At 48.5% G+C, this 16180-nt stretch overlaps 1 protein-coding gene across 2 annotated transcripts in view; it reads left to right on the forward strand.

Moving 5' to 3' along the window:
• Positions 1-1968: 1968 nt before the first annotated feature.
• LOC119373762 (uncharacterized) overlaps positions 1969-16180 on the forward strand; it is a 143599-nt gene continuing 129387 nt past the window's right edge. For both annotated transcript variants that reach the window (XM_037643825.2, XM_037643826.2), the window contains exon 1: positions 1969-2143. In XM_037643825.2, coding sequence (XP_037499753.1) covers positions 2074-2143 — 70 coding nt within the window. In that variant the 5' untranslated portion in view covers positions 1969-2073. The remainder of the gene's footprint in view (positions 2144-16180) is intronic.

Genomic DNA, 16180 nt, shown 5'->3' on the forward strand with positions numbered 1-16180 from the left:
GAGATTGTGTTCAGTGAGTATGGTAGTGTTTTCTTTTTTACATAGCAGAGAAACGTCCCAACTTTGTTTGAACACACCTAGTTCTGCTGTTTGATTAAATTAACATGTCACAGTTGTAGCACCTACCACTATGAAGTGAAAGTCTGTGAACTACTGTCACGAAAAAAACCTAGGAAATCGAAGAGGTAATTTAAAACATACATGAACTTGGACTTATCCACAGCCACACTACAAGATTTTACGTATTGTCACGGGGTCGTGACGTCGACGAAAGCAGCAGTCGGTGTGTCCAAGGTGAAACTTTTTATTCGGCCGAACTTGTGGCCGGGAAACGAAAAGTCAAACTACAGCAATACACACTGCACACTGATAGCGGCGAACAGGCGTCGGCCGTCGATAAACTGATCTGTGGCAAGGCGCGTCGGCATTTGTACCTGCGGCATCGAACATTTGAGCATTATCACTGGTGGCTGCGTTAGTTCGACAATAAAGTGAGCTGTTTGCAGTTGCACGCTCCAGCCTAACAGAAGATCCTAAAATAATCTGGAATGTTCCCAGACATTCTGGCACGGTTTGCGCAACGCAGTAACTACACGTGCAATTGGCCAATAACATAAAACATAGAAAGAAAGGTGCGCATGTGGCAGTATTTCAAGCCGGAGCTTCTAAAAGTGGCAGAGAGAATACATACTTGAGCTCCCAAGCCCAAATATATTGAAAAAGTAAATAACACAATAACAAGTATGCAATATATATATGACCTTTATTTATCCAGCATTGGCACAAGTTCACATCATGCCCCACAGCTTGATTTCGTGAGTCTGCTTGCAATAGAGTGCTCAAGTTCTATCGACATGTCTATGTGATACAGAGATTGTGCTTACGGCTGAGCAGTTGTTTAGTGTTCTGTGCGAACACCAACAAAGATGTACACTGCTTGCCTAAAGCTTATTTTCTTAGAATTGTGCTTCTAGAATCTGTAAGCACTCGCCTTATATCTCTGTTTCTTTAGCATTCATCTATGCTGCATACTCAGCAGTCCGATTACTACTAGCGCCAAGAAATTCTAGCTGTAGAAACTGTGTAACTGAACTATATCGAGGAACAAAACGAGCCTGAAATATTTTCTTCCACCTATTACCTGAATACGTAATACCTATGGTATGGCTTCACGGCCGAGAATATAGCCGAGAAATTCGTGCCTGCCCTGTAGACACAACGCGATATTCTTTATTTGTAACGCATTCAAGGTGACATCGCAGAGCGAGAAGGATGCAGAACTGTACGCATCCGCGATTGTTTACGTAAAAGATTAATCAAAACTACTTTGCTCTCACTGCGCCAACTATCTGTCGGCGTAGCGCACGTTTCGTTTCCGACTCCACACCATGCACTCAAAGATCAACACAAGCTGGCAAGCGCCGCATAACTAACGGAAGGATAAGACCCTTGTCCTAAAGCTATGCTGTTAAAACTCGGACGCTGCTACACAACGAGAGCAACGTTCTTTCAGCGATCTCGGTGTTCTGTTATATGCACATATTTGTCAGCTTTCAGACTGATCACACACGTACGGTTTGAAAGCTTTCGACGTGTATGAGTGACTTGTTTTGCTTGGACCTGACTGTATACATTGCTTGTACCAGCTTGGGCACTCACAATAAACGATGCAAACCTTACTTGATTGACGTTGTTTTTGCCAGTCGAGGCCAGTTTGGTTACCTGGCGATAACTATTACACACGCGAGCAGCGATTTCGCAACGACAAAGAACAAAATACCACAGGGAACAAAAAGCGCAGTAGCGCGACCAGGGCGAACCAACCGTAAAAACGCGTTTTTCTAATGATGATGATAGTACTTGCAGCGCCATCTCGCCTCGCTCTATTGCAGTTCAGTACGCCGCCGCTACCCTTATTTCCGTACTACAGTCAAAGGTACAGTTTCCGTTCTCTAAAGTGGTAGATATTCTCTGTTACCACTTTCGAATCGACCCAGTATTTTAACAGTGTGGGGGGCTCCTGACGATAAGCATCAGCTACTATGATAGTGGAACGCTTGTTATAACGTTTAAATGTCAAGATTTTATTTTTTTGTCGCCAACAGCGTCCTTTTCCTCCATGTTCTCGGCTCATCGGCCCAAGGTAAGCCCGCTGAAGAATGCTCGTTAGGCAAGTAGGGATAGCAGCGTTGTGACAATTGAAGCATCGGCGAAAATCCTTATTATTGTCGCCGCATCTGTAGCTGGCCTACCCCGCACGGTTTTGCTGGGGGGGTATCGAATACGCTGAATGGAAAGGTTAAACTATTTTCGATGCCTACGACGCGGGGTGGAAGCGACGGCTGGCAATCCGTTGCCCTCTGGGCCCCATCTGCCAATAAGCCATCGTTCTTTTTCGAGGAAGTATCGCCGTTCGAGAACGAGTTGTTTTGTGCCTTTAAAGGGGCGTGTGTGCTTTGCAGTGGATTGCAAGGAAGGTGCATCAGGGTAGTCTACTTGTTCTTAAAAAAAAAAAAAATCCTTCCTATTTTTCCATCGTGTTTGCTGGACGGACGCATTAGAAGCTTCGCATGTTCAATTTCGGTTCGCTCAAATCGATTCCAGCTCAATGAGATCTGACCCCATTTTAGGCATTGCTAACAAAACTATTCGAGGAGTTTTCAAGGTACACACTCAAAATGACTATCTCTGTAGAAACGCTATGGCGCACGCCTGTCACCGATTGAATTCGTCAGAGCATTCCCGTGGAAACTTTTAGTTCCTGTAGTAATATGCGATTTCTGGCGCGACGCCTCTAGCACAAATGTTCGCAACATTATACTTCGAAAACGACTTCTTGACCTTTCATCAGTCCGTTAATGAGTTCATGTAAAGTTCATTCATTGAAACTTCCGCACGTTCTTAGTGATGAGAAATGCATAGCCAAAGTTGGACAAACGAGCAGGCACTTGCAAAATTTCTTGTGCGAGGCAATCGCAGAGATGACTGGCATGTATCAGCAAGAATATCTGCCTCAATAATCAAGCCTAATGTCGCTGCTGTCTTGTACGACCATTATTCACTCTTTGTGTGGCTTGTTAAAACATGCACGGGTAGGGCACATGAAGTTATTGAAGAGTGATGACGTTTGATGTGTTCTGACTGCAGTGTGAGCATTGTTGCTGCAGCACTTATATATTTATTACCTGCCCTGCAATATAGGCGGTACACTAGTGAAGGCACCAGAACAAGCTCACAGAAAATGTTGGGTACCTAAGTAGTTCAGTCACCAATAGTATTGAAAAGCATCACGGTTAAAAGGAACTGGAAAGGTTGTTAATCTGTGTTCTCACCTTTGAGAAACATAGATAGGCAGCTGACAATACATATCTCTTCTAGCTTTAGAGTGGCATACGTCTTGGAGAAACATAGAAAGGTGCAATGATGCATATTTTTTATCTTACAGAAACTGCACGTGTTGCATGAATGACCCTTCGGAAATATGAAGGCAGGGATATTCTTAGTTCTACACCAAAGCTGGGCTCCATTTGCCAGTCCTGGTATATAGAGAGTATCATGACTAAGCAAAAATTAAGTCTAGTATAGGCATTATGACTGACAGGAGCTGTATTTGCATGTAGCAGCCAGGGGCATAGCCAAGGGGGGGGGGGGGGTTGGGGGGTTCAACCCCCCCCCCCCCCCGAAAATTTTCAGTTTTGCTTGCGTATATATACACGCACACATACAAATGCACGAATATACATAAAGTATGGTTGAACCCCTCCCGAAAAAAATTTCTGGCTACCCCCTGGTAGCAGCTGTAATGATCACAGGCAAGACGGCTACAAAAGCTGGCTTGTCATCCTGAAACTGTAGGCAGCATAAGTGCATTCAAAAGAGAGGGCAGACATCGTTCATTCACTAAACAAGTAGGAAACACAGTGAGTGTGAAAACTACATATATGTGTCAAGAAAAACCTGCCCATTGCCCAGGCTTGTCATTTCTGTATGACCCCTTAACTGTTTTGGACCTTGCCAAAGTGTCCCCAGAACGTTATGGACGAGAGCTCGCTTGAAGTAATACCTCCATGCGAGCGTTTTGAACTAGACATGCTCATTTGTGGGCTTGTTCTTGTGTAGATGGCAGCACTGATACTGAAGGTTTCTCTTTTCTTCCAGCTGCTGTTTCACTTTTTTAAATTGTGCTAACAGCGCAAAGTAAGACACGAGACAGAGAGCAACGAAGACGAAGTCTTCGTTGCTCTCTGTCTCGTGTCTTACTTTGCGCTGTTAGCACAATTTAAAAAAATGGAATACCAACTAGCCCGTACCCAGACCTTGCTGTTTCACATTTTTCTGGCAACCTGTGTTTTGAAAGTGACATTCAGGGAAGGTGGCACATGTGTCACTATTGTCAGAATGCTAAAAATTTCCTAAGGGAACTCTTTCTATGTTTTTTGTTGTTGATTACCAGCAGGTAGCTGGCCTTTCCCTCCAATGAGCAATTAACAATAAGCTTTATTATGCTAACTTGACTTAGTATGTGCTTCAATGTTTTTTTTTTTTTTGCAACAGCAAGAACTTCGTTTTATAGAAGGATATATTGAATATCCTCTTTTAAAAAAAGTACCAGAACAGGGAGAAGGATTCTCAGAATATCAGAACCGTTAAGGGGTTATGAAAGCCCTGCAACACTTTTTGTATGTAGCCATAAAACACTGCAGATATGTTGTCAGGGCTCCTGTGAACATGTGAGCCAAATGCTATATATATAACTGTTGGGGTTTTACGTCCCAAAACCATGATATGATTATGAGAGATGCCATAGTGGAGGGCTCCGGAAGTTTTGACCATCTGTTGTTCATTAACATGCACCTAAATCTAAGCAAACGGGCCGCTAGCATTTCACCTTCATTGAGATGCAGCCACCGTGGCCAGGATTCTATCCCGCGACCTTCGGAGCAGCAGTCGAGTACTATAACCACTAGACCACCGTAGCAGGTGTGAGGCAAATGTTTTGGCTCTTATTGCAGCAGGGAACTTGGAATTTCATGCCGAAAACATCCATAAAATCCCAACTGCGCAGCAGGCAGGACTGCGCAGTGGCCACAAAGCAAGAAATATTGAGGAGGTGAAACTTCCGTTAGAATGGGTGTCCGCGGGCGTCCAGACAACATCACAAAAATAACATAAATCACATGCGCCGACAGAGGCACTTCAATTGACAGTGCATTGCGGCACAGACCGCAACCACGGTGCAGCAAAACGAAAAAAAAAAAACAATTTGACCAGTTGCACGAGCTGGCTTTAAGCGAACACACCCGCACACACTTTACGGCAGCATTTGTGAGCAGACGACATTGGTGCTCCTGTCAGCAGACATGTAATTTCTTTCCTTTTTTTTTTCGTATTTTTCTTTTTTGTTGCATCAGTTTTTGCAAACTTACGCAAGGAGTCCACGGCGACGGAGCGAGAAACAAATGCAGCCGAACGCGCTCCGCGTTCACGCTCCATGTGAATGCGGCATGCAGAACGGGTGCAACGCGCTACCAGTTTCCACGGCACCCGAAACGGCAGCAATCCGCCTTTTTCATCATAGAGTTTGCTACAATTACCTAGAGGGAACTCTGGCACTGCGATCGTTCAGCCACCACGGGAATGGTGGGTAGTACACGGATTTAGCTTTGCGTCATGTCCGCCTGTGTCTGGATTTTTTGTCTCTTTTAATGTGCTCGCATGTGCAACAGGTATTTACAGCGTTGCATCTTGAAATGACTTCGTGGATAATACATTGTCCATCCATGTGTTATCTTGACGTGAAAGTAGACTTGCGCGGCGGTCTCCAAACTGAACATGACTCTTGCGCAGTGTCACTACGATCAAGCGGTGCCAACAGTAACTCATCTACCGCAAGAACAGAAGCGCCAGAAAAGGTTTTTGAGAATAGTATTTTGAGGTTCGTGTCAAAGAAACTAGCACTCGGTTTACCTGGGAGAGGAGATATTCCGTACCTTGAGGATAGGTAAACGCCTCTAGTAACGTATTACGATAGCTCACACAAAAATGCCTTTACAATATGTAGTAGCAGAATTGCAATTGTGATTTTTATTAGGCAAAAAAATGATAAGGAGCCAGAATAAGAGTGCAATATCAGCAAGATATTTTATTTTCATGCACGCGCAACTGATTGGTTGATACGTAACCAAAAAGAGCATCACATCGTATTCAGCACGAGAATTATTGCTTGTGCATAACTAGGTTATGAAATAGTTTTTTTTTCGAATAGGCAGCGCACAAAAGGGCAACGAATACGAACACAAAAAAGACGCAACCACAAGCACTGTTTTTGTGTACGTATTAGTTGCCCTTTTGTGCGCTGCCTATTCGAAAATCATGGCTCACCAACTAGCCTATCAGTACATTTTATGAAATATTAATGTTTCGAAAAATACGCCAAGAAAATAGAAAAGGGGTAATAGTATATCACTGCACAAATATACGCTGTTTTACACATGACAAAGAAGTTTCACTGCGACAAAAGGTGAATGAAAGATGATATCTCACACTATCAGCTTGTTCTTTAAAAACAGCGGCTCTGTATTCTCGGAAGTGGCAGTGAGAAGAGGTAGCACATTTTCTTTTGAGCCGAGCCACTTTTTTCAAAGAATCTTCCCTGTGGATATTCGTGCAATCGAGATTGGCTGCGCATTCAGTCAAGCCACTAATTTTATTAGCTCTATAGTCGGATACAGCCCAAGAAGCACTTAAAAAATAAGTCTGCATGCAGTGAGCATTGGTAGACGTGGTATCCCGTGGCACAAACAAGCACTGTTTTCGAAGGTCTATTCAAAGTATACAGCTTAACAGGGCAACTGCAATGCCTTTACGATAAGCATAGGCACTCATCAGGTGAATGGTCATAAAGCAGACAACATCGTAATCGATACCAGTGTCACGCGGGCACTTTTGATCGCGATCGGGGCCGACCCGGATTAGGCTCGATCCGGATCAGGTGCTGCTATATGGTCACTTTAATAGCGATCGGGTTCGATCGGGATCAAGACCATCGCGATATACTCATCGACATCTGGCTCCCAGATTGCGATTTGGCTTACGTTTGTGCCAAACTCGATCCGGATTAGTTTGTACCGTATACGCCTAGTGCGCGCCGACGGAAGCGCCATAGGCGGCGAACTCAATCATTGCTCTCGGGAAAGCAAGCAGACGGCCGCCGTGGTTTCCTACGTCGTTGTACGTGTGTTTCCGCGTTGTTCACGTTTCCGCAGTGAAATAAGCAACGTTCGTCGTATGTGTTGACCGAAACTTCAAGGGATGTCGAATAACAATTGCTGTGGAGTGGAGTGCTCAAACACCTACAAAAACGCGCCCGGAACACGGTTTTACTCACTTACCGCAAGGCCTCCTGAGCAAGAGCGACGGAAGCAATGGATCGCCGCTGTTCGTTGGCAAAGACGAGCCGCTTCGTCATTGTGCGGGTTAACACGTCGCTTCTTGTTCGAATGCTTTCGTTCTGCCATATCGGTGCTCGCTGGATGCACTCGATCATGTTGACACTGGTAGACGACCAACGTTGTCAGCCTGAGCATGCGTTGGTTCGGTTCGACCGCCGTGCAGGGCACTTCGCTCAAACGTTCTATATTTTAGAAGTGTTGTAGTTCGGGCGAGTTGGTCATCCATGAACTTAGCTTGTACTAGCGCGGTACATGTACCGCGCTATTACAAGCTAAGTTCTATATTTATTATTTACAGAAACAGAAATGCAGCAATGGTTGACTTCAGAAAGAACAAGAAGTGATTGAGACGTCACCTTTGTAAACGAAACAAAGCGGATGTTCACCACGAGCTGCACCTCATAGCTGGATCTTGTTACGCTGGTCTGCGCGACGCACCTTTGATATCACCGGCATGACGATTCACTCCACGCGGACGTTCGTTCTCCTCCGCAGTCGGTCATCACATGTCTTCTCGGCGACCCTCTTCAAAACTTGTCACTGTCATCTCTTGATACTTAACTCACAGCACTAGATCATCAAACAACACGTCTTCTGCGGTTGAGCGAACGATGCTATCACTAGAACGACATAACTTCGCCGACTAACTCCTCACTGACTGACTCTGCCCCCGCGCGCTTGCTGCGCTTGCATCACCTGTATCGGCTAGCGCCTGGGTTCGGGAAGGTGCGTATGATTCGTCTGTGCGTAGCCCAGCGAAAGCTAGAGAAAGGGCGAGATCCTCTCACCGATTCGTCTGCGGAATCAGACGGCGCCGCTGGCTCGGCATTGCTTTCTCGAATATCCCGATCTTTCGCGTTTGTTGGCTGTGTCGGTGGCGTCTTCTGCGGAGAGGGTAAGAGGTGCGCGGGCGCGCTCCCGGCGCCTTTTTATACTTATTTTTTCGATCGCGCGCTCTCTCCCGCACGAACTGTCGGCGCCAGGCTTTCATGACGTGGTTCGAAATCGGCGGCGTGCGCTTAGTTAAGCGCTCGTTCGTGACAAACATCGTGCACAAGTCCACTTTCATAGAGGCCCGCGCCTTTCCTGCACTGCCAGTGCAGAATTAGTTGTCTGGCACCCGCACGAAGGGGAAAAGCAGCCGCGAACTTCATTCATCTCCTCACAGCAAAGCTGTGCAAAGTGCTGTCGTCTGCTCGGCTTCCCGCACGTACTGTCGGCGGCGCCCGCTAGGTGGCTATCAGTGGCGCCTCTATAGGCGGTGCACAAGGCGTATAGTAGCGATGATTGTTGATTGCGATCAAGCAATTCGATTGGGATTGATTCTGATCGCGATGAAAAGTGCCCGTGTGATGCCGGTACAAGAGATAATCTAGTTTCTTATTGGTGAACGGACAGCGGATAATGCAAACGTGTCTAAGACGAATCATTTAGGCCACAGTCTGCTAGATAACAGCTCACTTGCGCTCGCCTTCGCTATCACGAAGTTATTGTTTTTGCGTTGCGCAGTGCTTGTTTTGCTTTTTTTTTCTTGCGCCGGACCGCACTTATGTCATTATTTTTGTGCGTGGACACCCCCCGCTTCGAAAAAGAAAACAAGAACCTTGTATGGAAACGAACGCCAGTAATGGTCATTCGTCCATTCATTTTTTTTTTCACTAAACATCCACGTTAAGCGAATCCTAACAATCACGACAAGCGCGATCGAGAAGCTGTATTATGACACGTAATTGTTCGCAGCGGAAAGCAGCTTCTGTAGTTGTGCATTTCAGACTGAATAACAGTTGCTGACATGCGAAGTGATGGGGTCTTAGCATAATATTCAGCATATTGAGAACAACCCCATTTTTATGCAACGCGAAAATAGCCGAGAAAATGAACGTTTATGAGCAGCCAGAAGAATATTTAAAACGCAGCATTCGACAATGCTTTGATACGAGCAATAGAAAGAGCGCCTTACCTCGCAAAGAACGCTGTTCTTTGATGGAACAAAGTTTTCTCGGCCGATGTTTTGCAGCCACTGCTTCTTGCGCAAGCCATCACGCTTACCTTGGGGAATCGTACAAAGTGCATAACCGTTTGCACTCTCGTTGTTGCACCCTGCAGGGGTGTCTGCGCAAGCAGGCGTTTGGTGTGTAGCGACACCACGGACCCGAGCTAAAGGGGGGGTTTCGACCCCCTCCCGCGCGTTGCCATGCGTGGCTTTGCCGTGTCCGGGGAAAAGGGGATCCTGGGGGTTGAGCCGACACCGGATGATTGGACCTTTAAGGCCCCCCGGCTGAGGCAACACACCCCTTTGGCCCCGGCTTCACGTAGACGGCACCCCTGGGCTGACCCACCCAGGGGAAATCGGCAGTCGCCTTTTCCTATCCCTCCCTCTGATCTTTTTCTTTCCTAGTTTCTTTCCTCTGTCCTGTCTCCTACTCCCTTCAGTTACTTCCCTGTTTTCGTAGGCGGCCTGGGTTAACCTTGTGCAAATAGCCAGCCTCAGTCTATGCGCATTTGGTTATAGCAGCGGTGTACGGCTGGCGTCTGCATGTTTTCGATTCAATGAATCTTGTAGCGTCCCCATGTTGGGCTCCGTGGTGGGTGGCCGCCATCACTGCCGAATCCAATTCAATTAGTATGTATTATATCTTCGTCTAACCAGGGGCGAGACCGGCAGGCAGCACACGATTGGTAAGTGCAACACATGTTTATTTGGTCACACAACCAACTGTCTAACAACCAGGAAGGAAAAAGGGGCGGTTGCTTATATACATGCTCGAGCCACTAGCACACCGAGCGTTGACGTCACGAAGCCCAACAGTCCGAGTCCAGGTCACCGCTGATAGCGAAGCGCGTCTGCGTCAGCACCACGATGCACAAACACGATAACGCAACACTCCTCTCCCCTCACGAGGTTTCGTCTCACGGCACGTAACGGTCTGGCGGTCGCCTCAACCGGGTAGAACGTCGAAGCTGCGGTGTTGATTGTCCCGAGGGGTCGCCGTTATGGGGACCACTGTCGAGCGTCGGACCGCTGTCGTGTAGAAGGCCCGGAGACGGCTCGGTAGAAGACCCTGCCGATTCAGCTGCTGGTGACGTCAAGTTCGATGCTGGTTGGTCCTGATCGTTGAGCCGAGTAGGCGTGCTGGTCGAGGTGGGCTCTCTAGTGTCCCTGAAGAGCGGACCCTTGTTTTCCACTCTCGGCCCGTCCAGTACGGTTCCCGCCACCTTAAGCCAGCTCCGGTTCTCCTGAAATGTACGCAGTCGCAGGTTATCAGCGTGAACGTATCGGTCCTCGTCTCCGACGCGAACAATGTACGTGCATGCGCTGCACCGCTGAGCAATTGTACCCAACAGCCATTTGTCGTCGTCCGGGCGGAGTCCTTTTACCAAAACCTGGTCGCCTTCCGAAAAGTCTCTCCATGGCCCTCGTTTCTGGTCTGCGTGGAGCTTCGCCTGCTCCCCCTTTTCGCGCATGCGTTGTTCCATGTCCGGGTGCAGCAGACTCAGCCTGGTTCTTGGCTGCCATGACAAGAAGATCTGGGCCGGGGTCTCACCAGTGGTGCTGGACGGGGTGTTGCGATAACTGAAGAGAAATTGGTCTATGCGATGTTGCATGGACTTCTTGTCTCCTTTTCTTTCTTCGTCTCGTATCTGTTTAAACAAGTCCTTCTTGACGGTCTGAACGCACCGTTTGGCGCTACCATTCGAAATTGGGTGATAGGGAGGAGATTTGGAATGACGAATTCCATTCCTGCTCAGGAATGTTGCGAAGTGCTGCGATGTGAATTGGGGCCCGTTGTCGGTGACGATCTCCTCTGGTAGTCCATAGGCCGCAAAAACACCTCGCAACTTCTCTACTGTCTTTTCACTTGTTGTTGTTGTCATGACAAACACCTCAACCCACTTCGAATGAGCGTCCATTAGGACCAAAAAGAAATGCTGGTCCCTTTGCGCAAAATCTAGATGAACTCGCTGCCATCTACGCGTTGGCCAGCCCCATGACATTAGTGGCACTCTAGCTGCCGCATTCTGTGACAACTGACAAGTGATGCACTCTTTCACCGCTTGCTCTGTCTAGCGTTAAGCGAGGCCACCAGACATGACTCCTTGCCAGCATTTTCATTCGAGTCATCCCTGGGTGACCTTCGTGCAGCATTTCTAGAACCTTCTGTCGCAACGAAGCTGGTATAACCACGCGATTGCCCCATGTTACGCACTCTTGGTCTACCGACAGTTCGTTACGGCGAACGAAGTATGGTGAAAGATCGTCGTCCGACACATGCGCAGGCCACCCGTTCTGCGTAAAAAACAACACTTTGGACAGCAATCGATCTTTACGCGTTTCCGATCTGATTTCCCTTGCCGACAATGGAGCCTCGTCTAGCACCGAAAAGAAGTAAACGCCCTCCGACTCCTCTGCTTTGTCTCGGAGCGGTAGCCGTGAAAGGGCATCGGCATTTTGGATTTCGCTTGCCTTTTGGTAGACCCATCGGTAGTCATACGCTGCAAGAATTAAGGCCCACCGCTGTATCCGTGCTGCTGCCATTGTAGGGATTGGCTTGCCATGCCCGAAAATTCCAACAAGGGGTTGGTGATCTGAATAAACGGAAAATTTTCGACCAAACAAAAATTTGTGGAACTTCTTTAGACCGAAAATAACTGCAAGAGCCTCTTTCTCCAGGTGGGCGTAGCCCTGCTCTGCCTGACTTAGTGTCCTCGATGCGAACGCTATCGGTCTTTCGACCCCCGCGATTTTATGAAATAAGATCGCCCCTAGTCCATATGCCGAGGCGTCGCACACCATACCAAGTTCCTGATCCGGATTGTAGTATGCTAGTACTCTGGGATGCATAAGCCAATCCTTAGATCTCTTAAAGGTATCCGCCACCCTGTCCGTCCATTGCCACTTAACATTTTCGCCCAACAACTCATACAATGGTTTCAGCTCTGCTGACATGTTCGGAACGAATTTGCCATAAAAATTGAGCATGCCCAAATATGCTCGAAGCTCCTGTTTGTTCTTGGGTGTCGGCGCGTCTTTGATAGCGCGCACCTTATCATCGGATGGCCGAATGCCATTTGCGTCCAGCACGTGACCCAGATACGCCACCGATGTTTCGAAAAACTTGCACTTTTCTTTGCGCAATTTAATGCCTCGTTTCTTGAACCTTGTCAGCACGCTTTCCACCTTTTCCCAACACTCCTCAAAACTTTCCCCGGCAATCAACACATCATCCAGGTAGCAGGCGACTTTATCTAGGCCTCCTAGAACATCGTCCATGACTGCCTGGAATATCGAGGGTGCACTTGTTATCCCATACGGTAGGCGCGTAAACTTAAACAGCCCCATGTGCGTATTTATCGTGAGCAAAGACTGCGAGTCAGGGTGCAACTGCAGCTGCTGATACGCGGTTGAAAGGTCAAGCATAGTGAAATATTTGCACCCATGCAAGGCTACAAACAAATCTTCCATGACTGGCAGCGGATAATGATCTGTGCGCAAGCAGGGATTCACCGTCATTCTGTAGTCTCCGCAAATCCTGACCGTGTTGTCTCCTTTTGGAACCACCACCAGCGGCGTGGCCCAGTCGCTTTTTAGGACGGGAACAATCACCCCTGCGTTCTGCCAGGCCCTCAATTGTTGGGAAACGGGATCTCGGAGTGCGAAGGGCACCGGTCGAGGTTTACAAAAGGCCGGTGTTGTGCCCTCCTTCAGCAACAAGCTTACTTGACAATCCGTTATCTGTCCGAGCTCTGGTTCAAACACTTCCGAGAACCTTTCAAGCAAGCTAGCTACTCGATCGATCCCCACCCCATCCACACTCAACCAATCCAATTTAAGAGATTCCAACCAGTCTCGCCCTAGCAACGCAGTCTCACTCTTTTGCAACGTACGGACAACGATCAGAGGCAGCGTCGCTGTCTGGTTGTTGTGCTCTACCGGCATCATCAGCTTGCCCAGAACCATTAACGGCGTTCCCCCATAGGCTTTTAGCTTTATGCTACACGGCAACAACGGTCGCCCGGCCCAGTGTCGCTGATAGAGAGTCTCGGGGACGATAGAAACAGACGCGCCCGTATCTATCTGCATCGGCACATTAGGACCCCCGACCCGTACGTTTACAGTATAGTTTCGGACACTCTCGTTACACGAAAATACATTCTGTAGCAAAATATTGTCCTCACCACTACTGTCCTCCGCATAGTGTGCTGTGCTGGCAGACGATCGGCACGCTCTTGCCAAGTGGCCCACTCGTTTGCAGGCGCGGCAGCGGTATTTCCTGAACGGGCACCTTTCGTCGGTGTGGGAGGTGGCTCCGCAGCGGTAGCAAGCCCAACCGGTTTTTTCTTTCGCTGGTCTGGGTTCCATGTAGTCTCCACGCGGCTGTCCCGACCTTGAACTCAGAGCTTGTCGTTGTACGGCGTGGACACCCAGTTCTTGCCCCTCCGGCTGGAATTTCTTCGTCTTGGAACGGGCTAGTTCAATACTTCGGGCTAGTTCGCACGCCTCTGCAAACGTCAGTGTGGCCCTCTTCAGAAGCTCTGCTTGCGTTGTCTCGTCTTTCAGCCCGGCAACGAAACGGTCCCGCAAAGCTTCATCCAAAAATACCCCGAAATTGCAGGAGGCAGCCAGACTCTTCAATTCCAACGCAAAGCCCGCCACCGGTTCTATGTCCTGCTGAATCCGGCGGTTGAATCGGAAGCGTTCCGCTATGACCATGGGCTCCGGAGCATAATGCTTCTTGAGGGCTTGAATTAGTTGCGCATATTCTTTCTCCTCGGGCTTCGCGGGAGCTAGTAGATTTTTAAGCGTGCGATAGGTTTTCTTCCCAATAGCGGTAACCAACACCGAAACCTTGAGGTCGTCGCTCACCTGGGTCGCCCGAAGGAAGTGCTCGAACCGCTCGATGTACAATTCGAAATCCTCGTCTCCGTCCTCGAGGAAGGGTTCGAACTTGCCAGCCGCTGCCATGTTGACGTCTTCCGCTCCCAAAAGTGCCTGGCGTCTGTCGGCCGTGCGGATTCACCAGGATCCCATCCTCGTCGCCACTATTATATCTTCGTCTAACCAGGGGCGAGACCGGCAGGCAGCACACGATGGCTAAGTGCAACACATGTTTATTCGGTCACACAACCAACTGTCTAACAACCAGGAAGGAAAAAGGGGCGGTTGCTTATATACATGCTCGAGCCACTGTCACACCGAGCGTTGACGTCACGAAGCCCAACAGTCCGAGTCCAGGTCACCGCTGATAGCGAAGCGCGTCTGCGTCAGCACCACGATGCATAAACACGATAACACAACAGTATGCATAGAGCATTTCCCCTCATTAGTGATCGTGCCGCTTCAAAGCATGTACGCACCGAAGACCTGACTTTCCTTAGCCGACCCATAGAAGTATCCCCACACTATCATGTGGTACACAGCGAGAAGACCGACAAAACAGCAAGAACCGTGTCCCCTTTCATAACATCAAGATCACTGACAGCCACCTTAGGTGCTGGCTATAAAGTTACAAGAATGGCAAGTGGAGACCTCCTTCTAGAACTCCGTGACAAGGCACAATCTGAGAAACTACACAACCTCGTAACCTTTGGCGACATTCCAATCACTGTAACACCTCATAGATCCATGAATTCAGCACGTGGAGTCATATCCGACAGTAATCTGCTTGACCTCACCGAAGCTGAACTACTGGAAGGATGGAAGGAACAAAATGTGACAAATGTAAAGCGAATCATCCGACGAAATAACCAGGAAATCCCCACCAAACACTTGATCCTTACCTTTTCCACAAGCGAACTACCGCAGACTATAGAAACTGGCTACACAAAGACACCTGTAAGACCTTTCATCCCCAACCCTCGCCGATGCTTTAAGTGTCAAAGATTTGGCCATGGCTCTCAGAGCTGCCGTGGTCGACCTACATGCGAAAAATGTGGTGTCCAAGGCCATGCCTCGGACACCTGCAATGAAACACCACACTGCGTGAACTGCGACGGCGACCACGCTGCGTATTCACGCTCTTGCCCAAATTGGAAAAAAGAATAAGATATCATAGCACTCAAGGTCCGAGAGAATATATCTTTCAAAGAAGCACGCAGAAGGTGTTCGGTCTTTCACGGCCCAACCTATGCTGATGCGGCGCGTCAGGGGGCAGCGTCGTGTCGGCCACCGCCACTGTCCCAGCTCACGCAAAGTGAGCCACCGACCGTGGCGGCTGCCCCCGTGGTGGCAGCAGTTAAGTCTGCTTCACCTACTAAGCCAGAGATCCCGGCTACTCCAGGGTCGTCGGGTCGCACGACCACGCCTCGCCAGGCGAGGTCGGAAAAACATACCAGCAGCTCGCGTACGCAGGCGTCCAGTGCCTCACACGAGGCAATGGACACAACTCCGGTACCCCTGGTACCGAAAGAGAGGCGTAGCTCCTTGGAGCGTGCCAAGAAAACTAAAAAGCCGATAACAGGGCCCAACGACGGCCCTACTACTTGAGTTCTAACTTTCCGCTTAAACAACAGCCACTTCCTTTTCGTACACACAGCACTAGACTACCTCCATAATGGAAACACAAATTATACAATGGAACGTCAGAGGACTGCTCAGAAACCTCGACGATATCCAGGAACTTTTACACAAACATTCACCAAAAGTGCTCTGTGTACACGAAACACACTTAAAGTCCAAACACACAAACTTTCTACGCAGTTACATCATTTTCCGTAAGGACCGGGATGAT

This window comes from Rhipicephalus sanguineus, chromosome 11 (assembly GCF_013339695.2).
Source record: "Rhipicephalus sanguineus isolate Rsan-2018 chromosome 11, BIME_Rsan_1.4, whole genome shotgun sequence".
NCBI classification, from domain to species: Eukaryota; Metazoa; Arthropoda; class Arachnida; order Ixodida; family Ixodidae; genus Rhipicephalus; species Rhipicephalus sanguineus.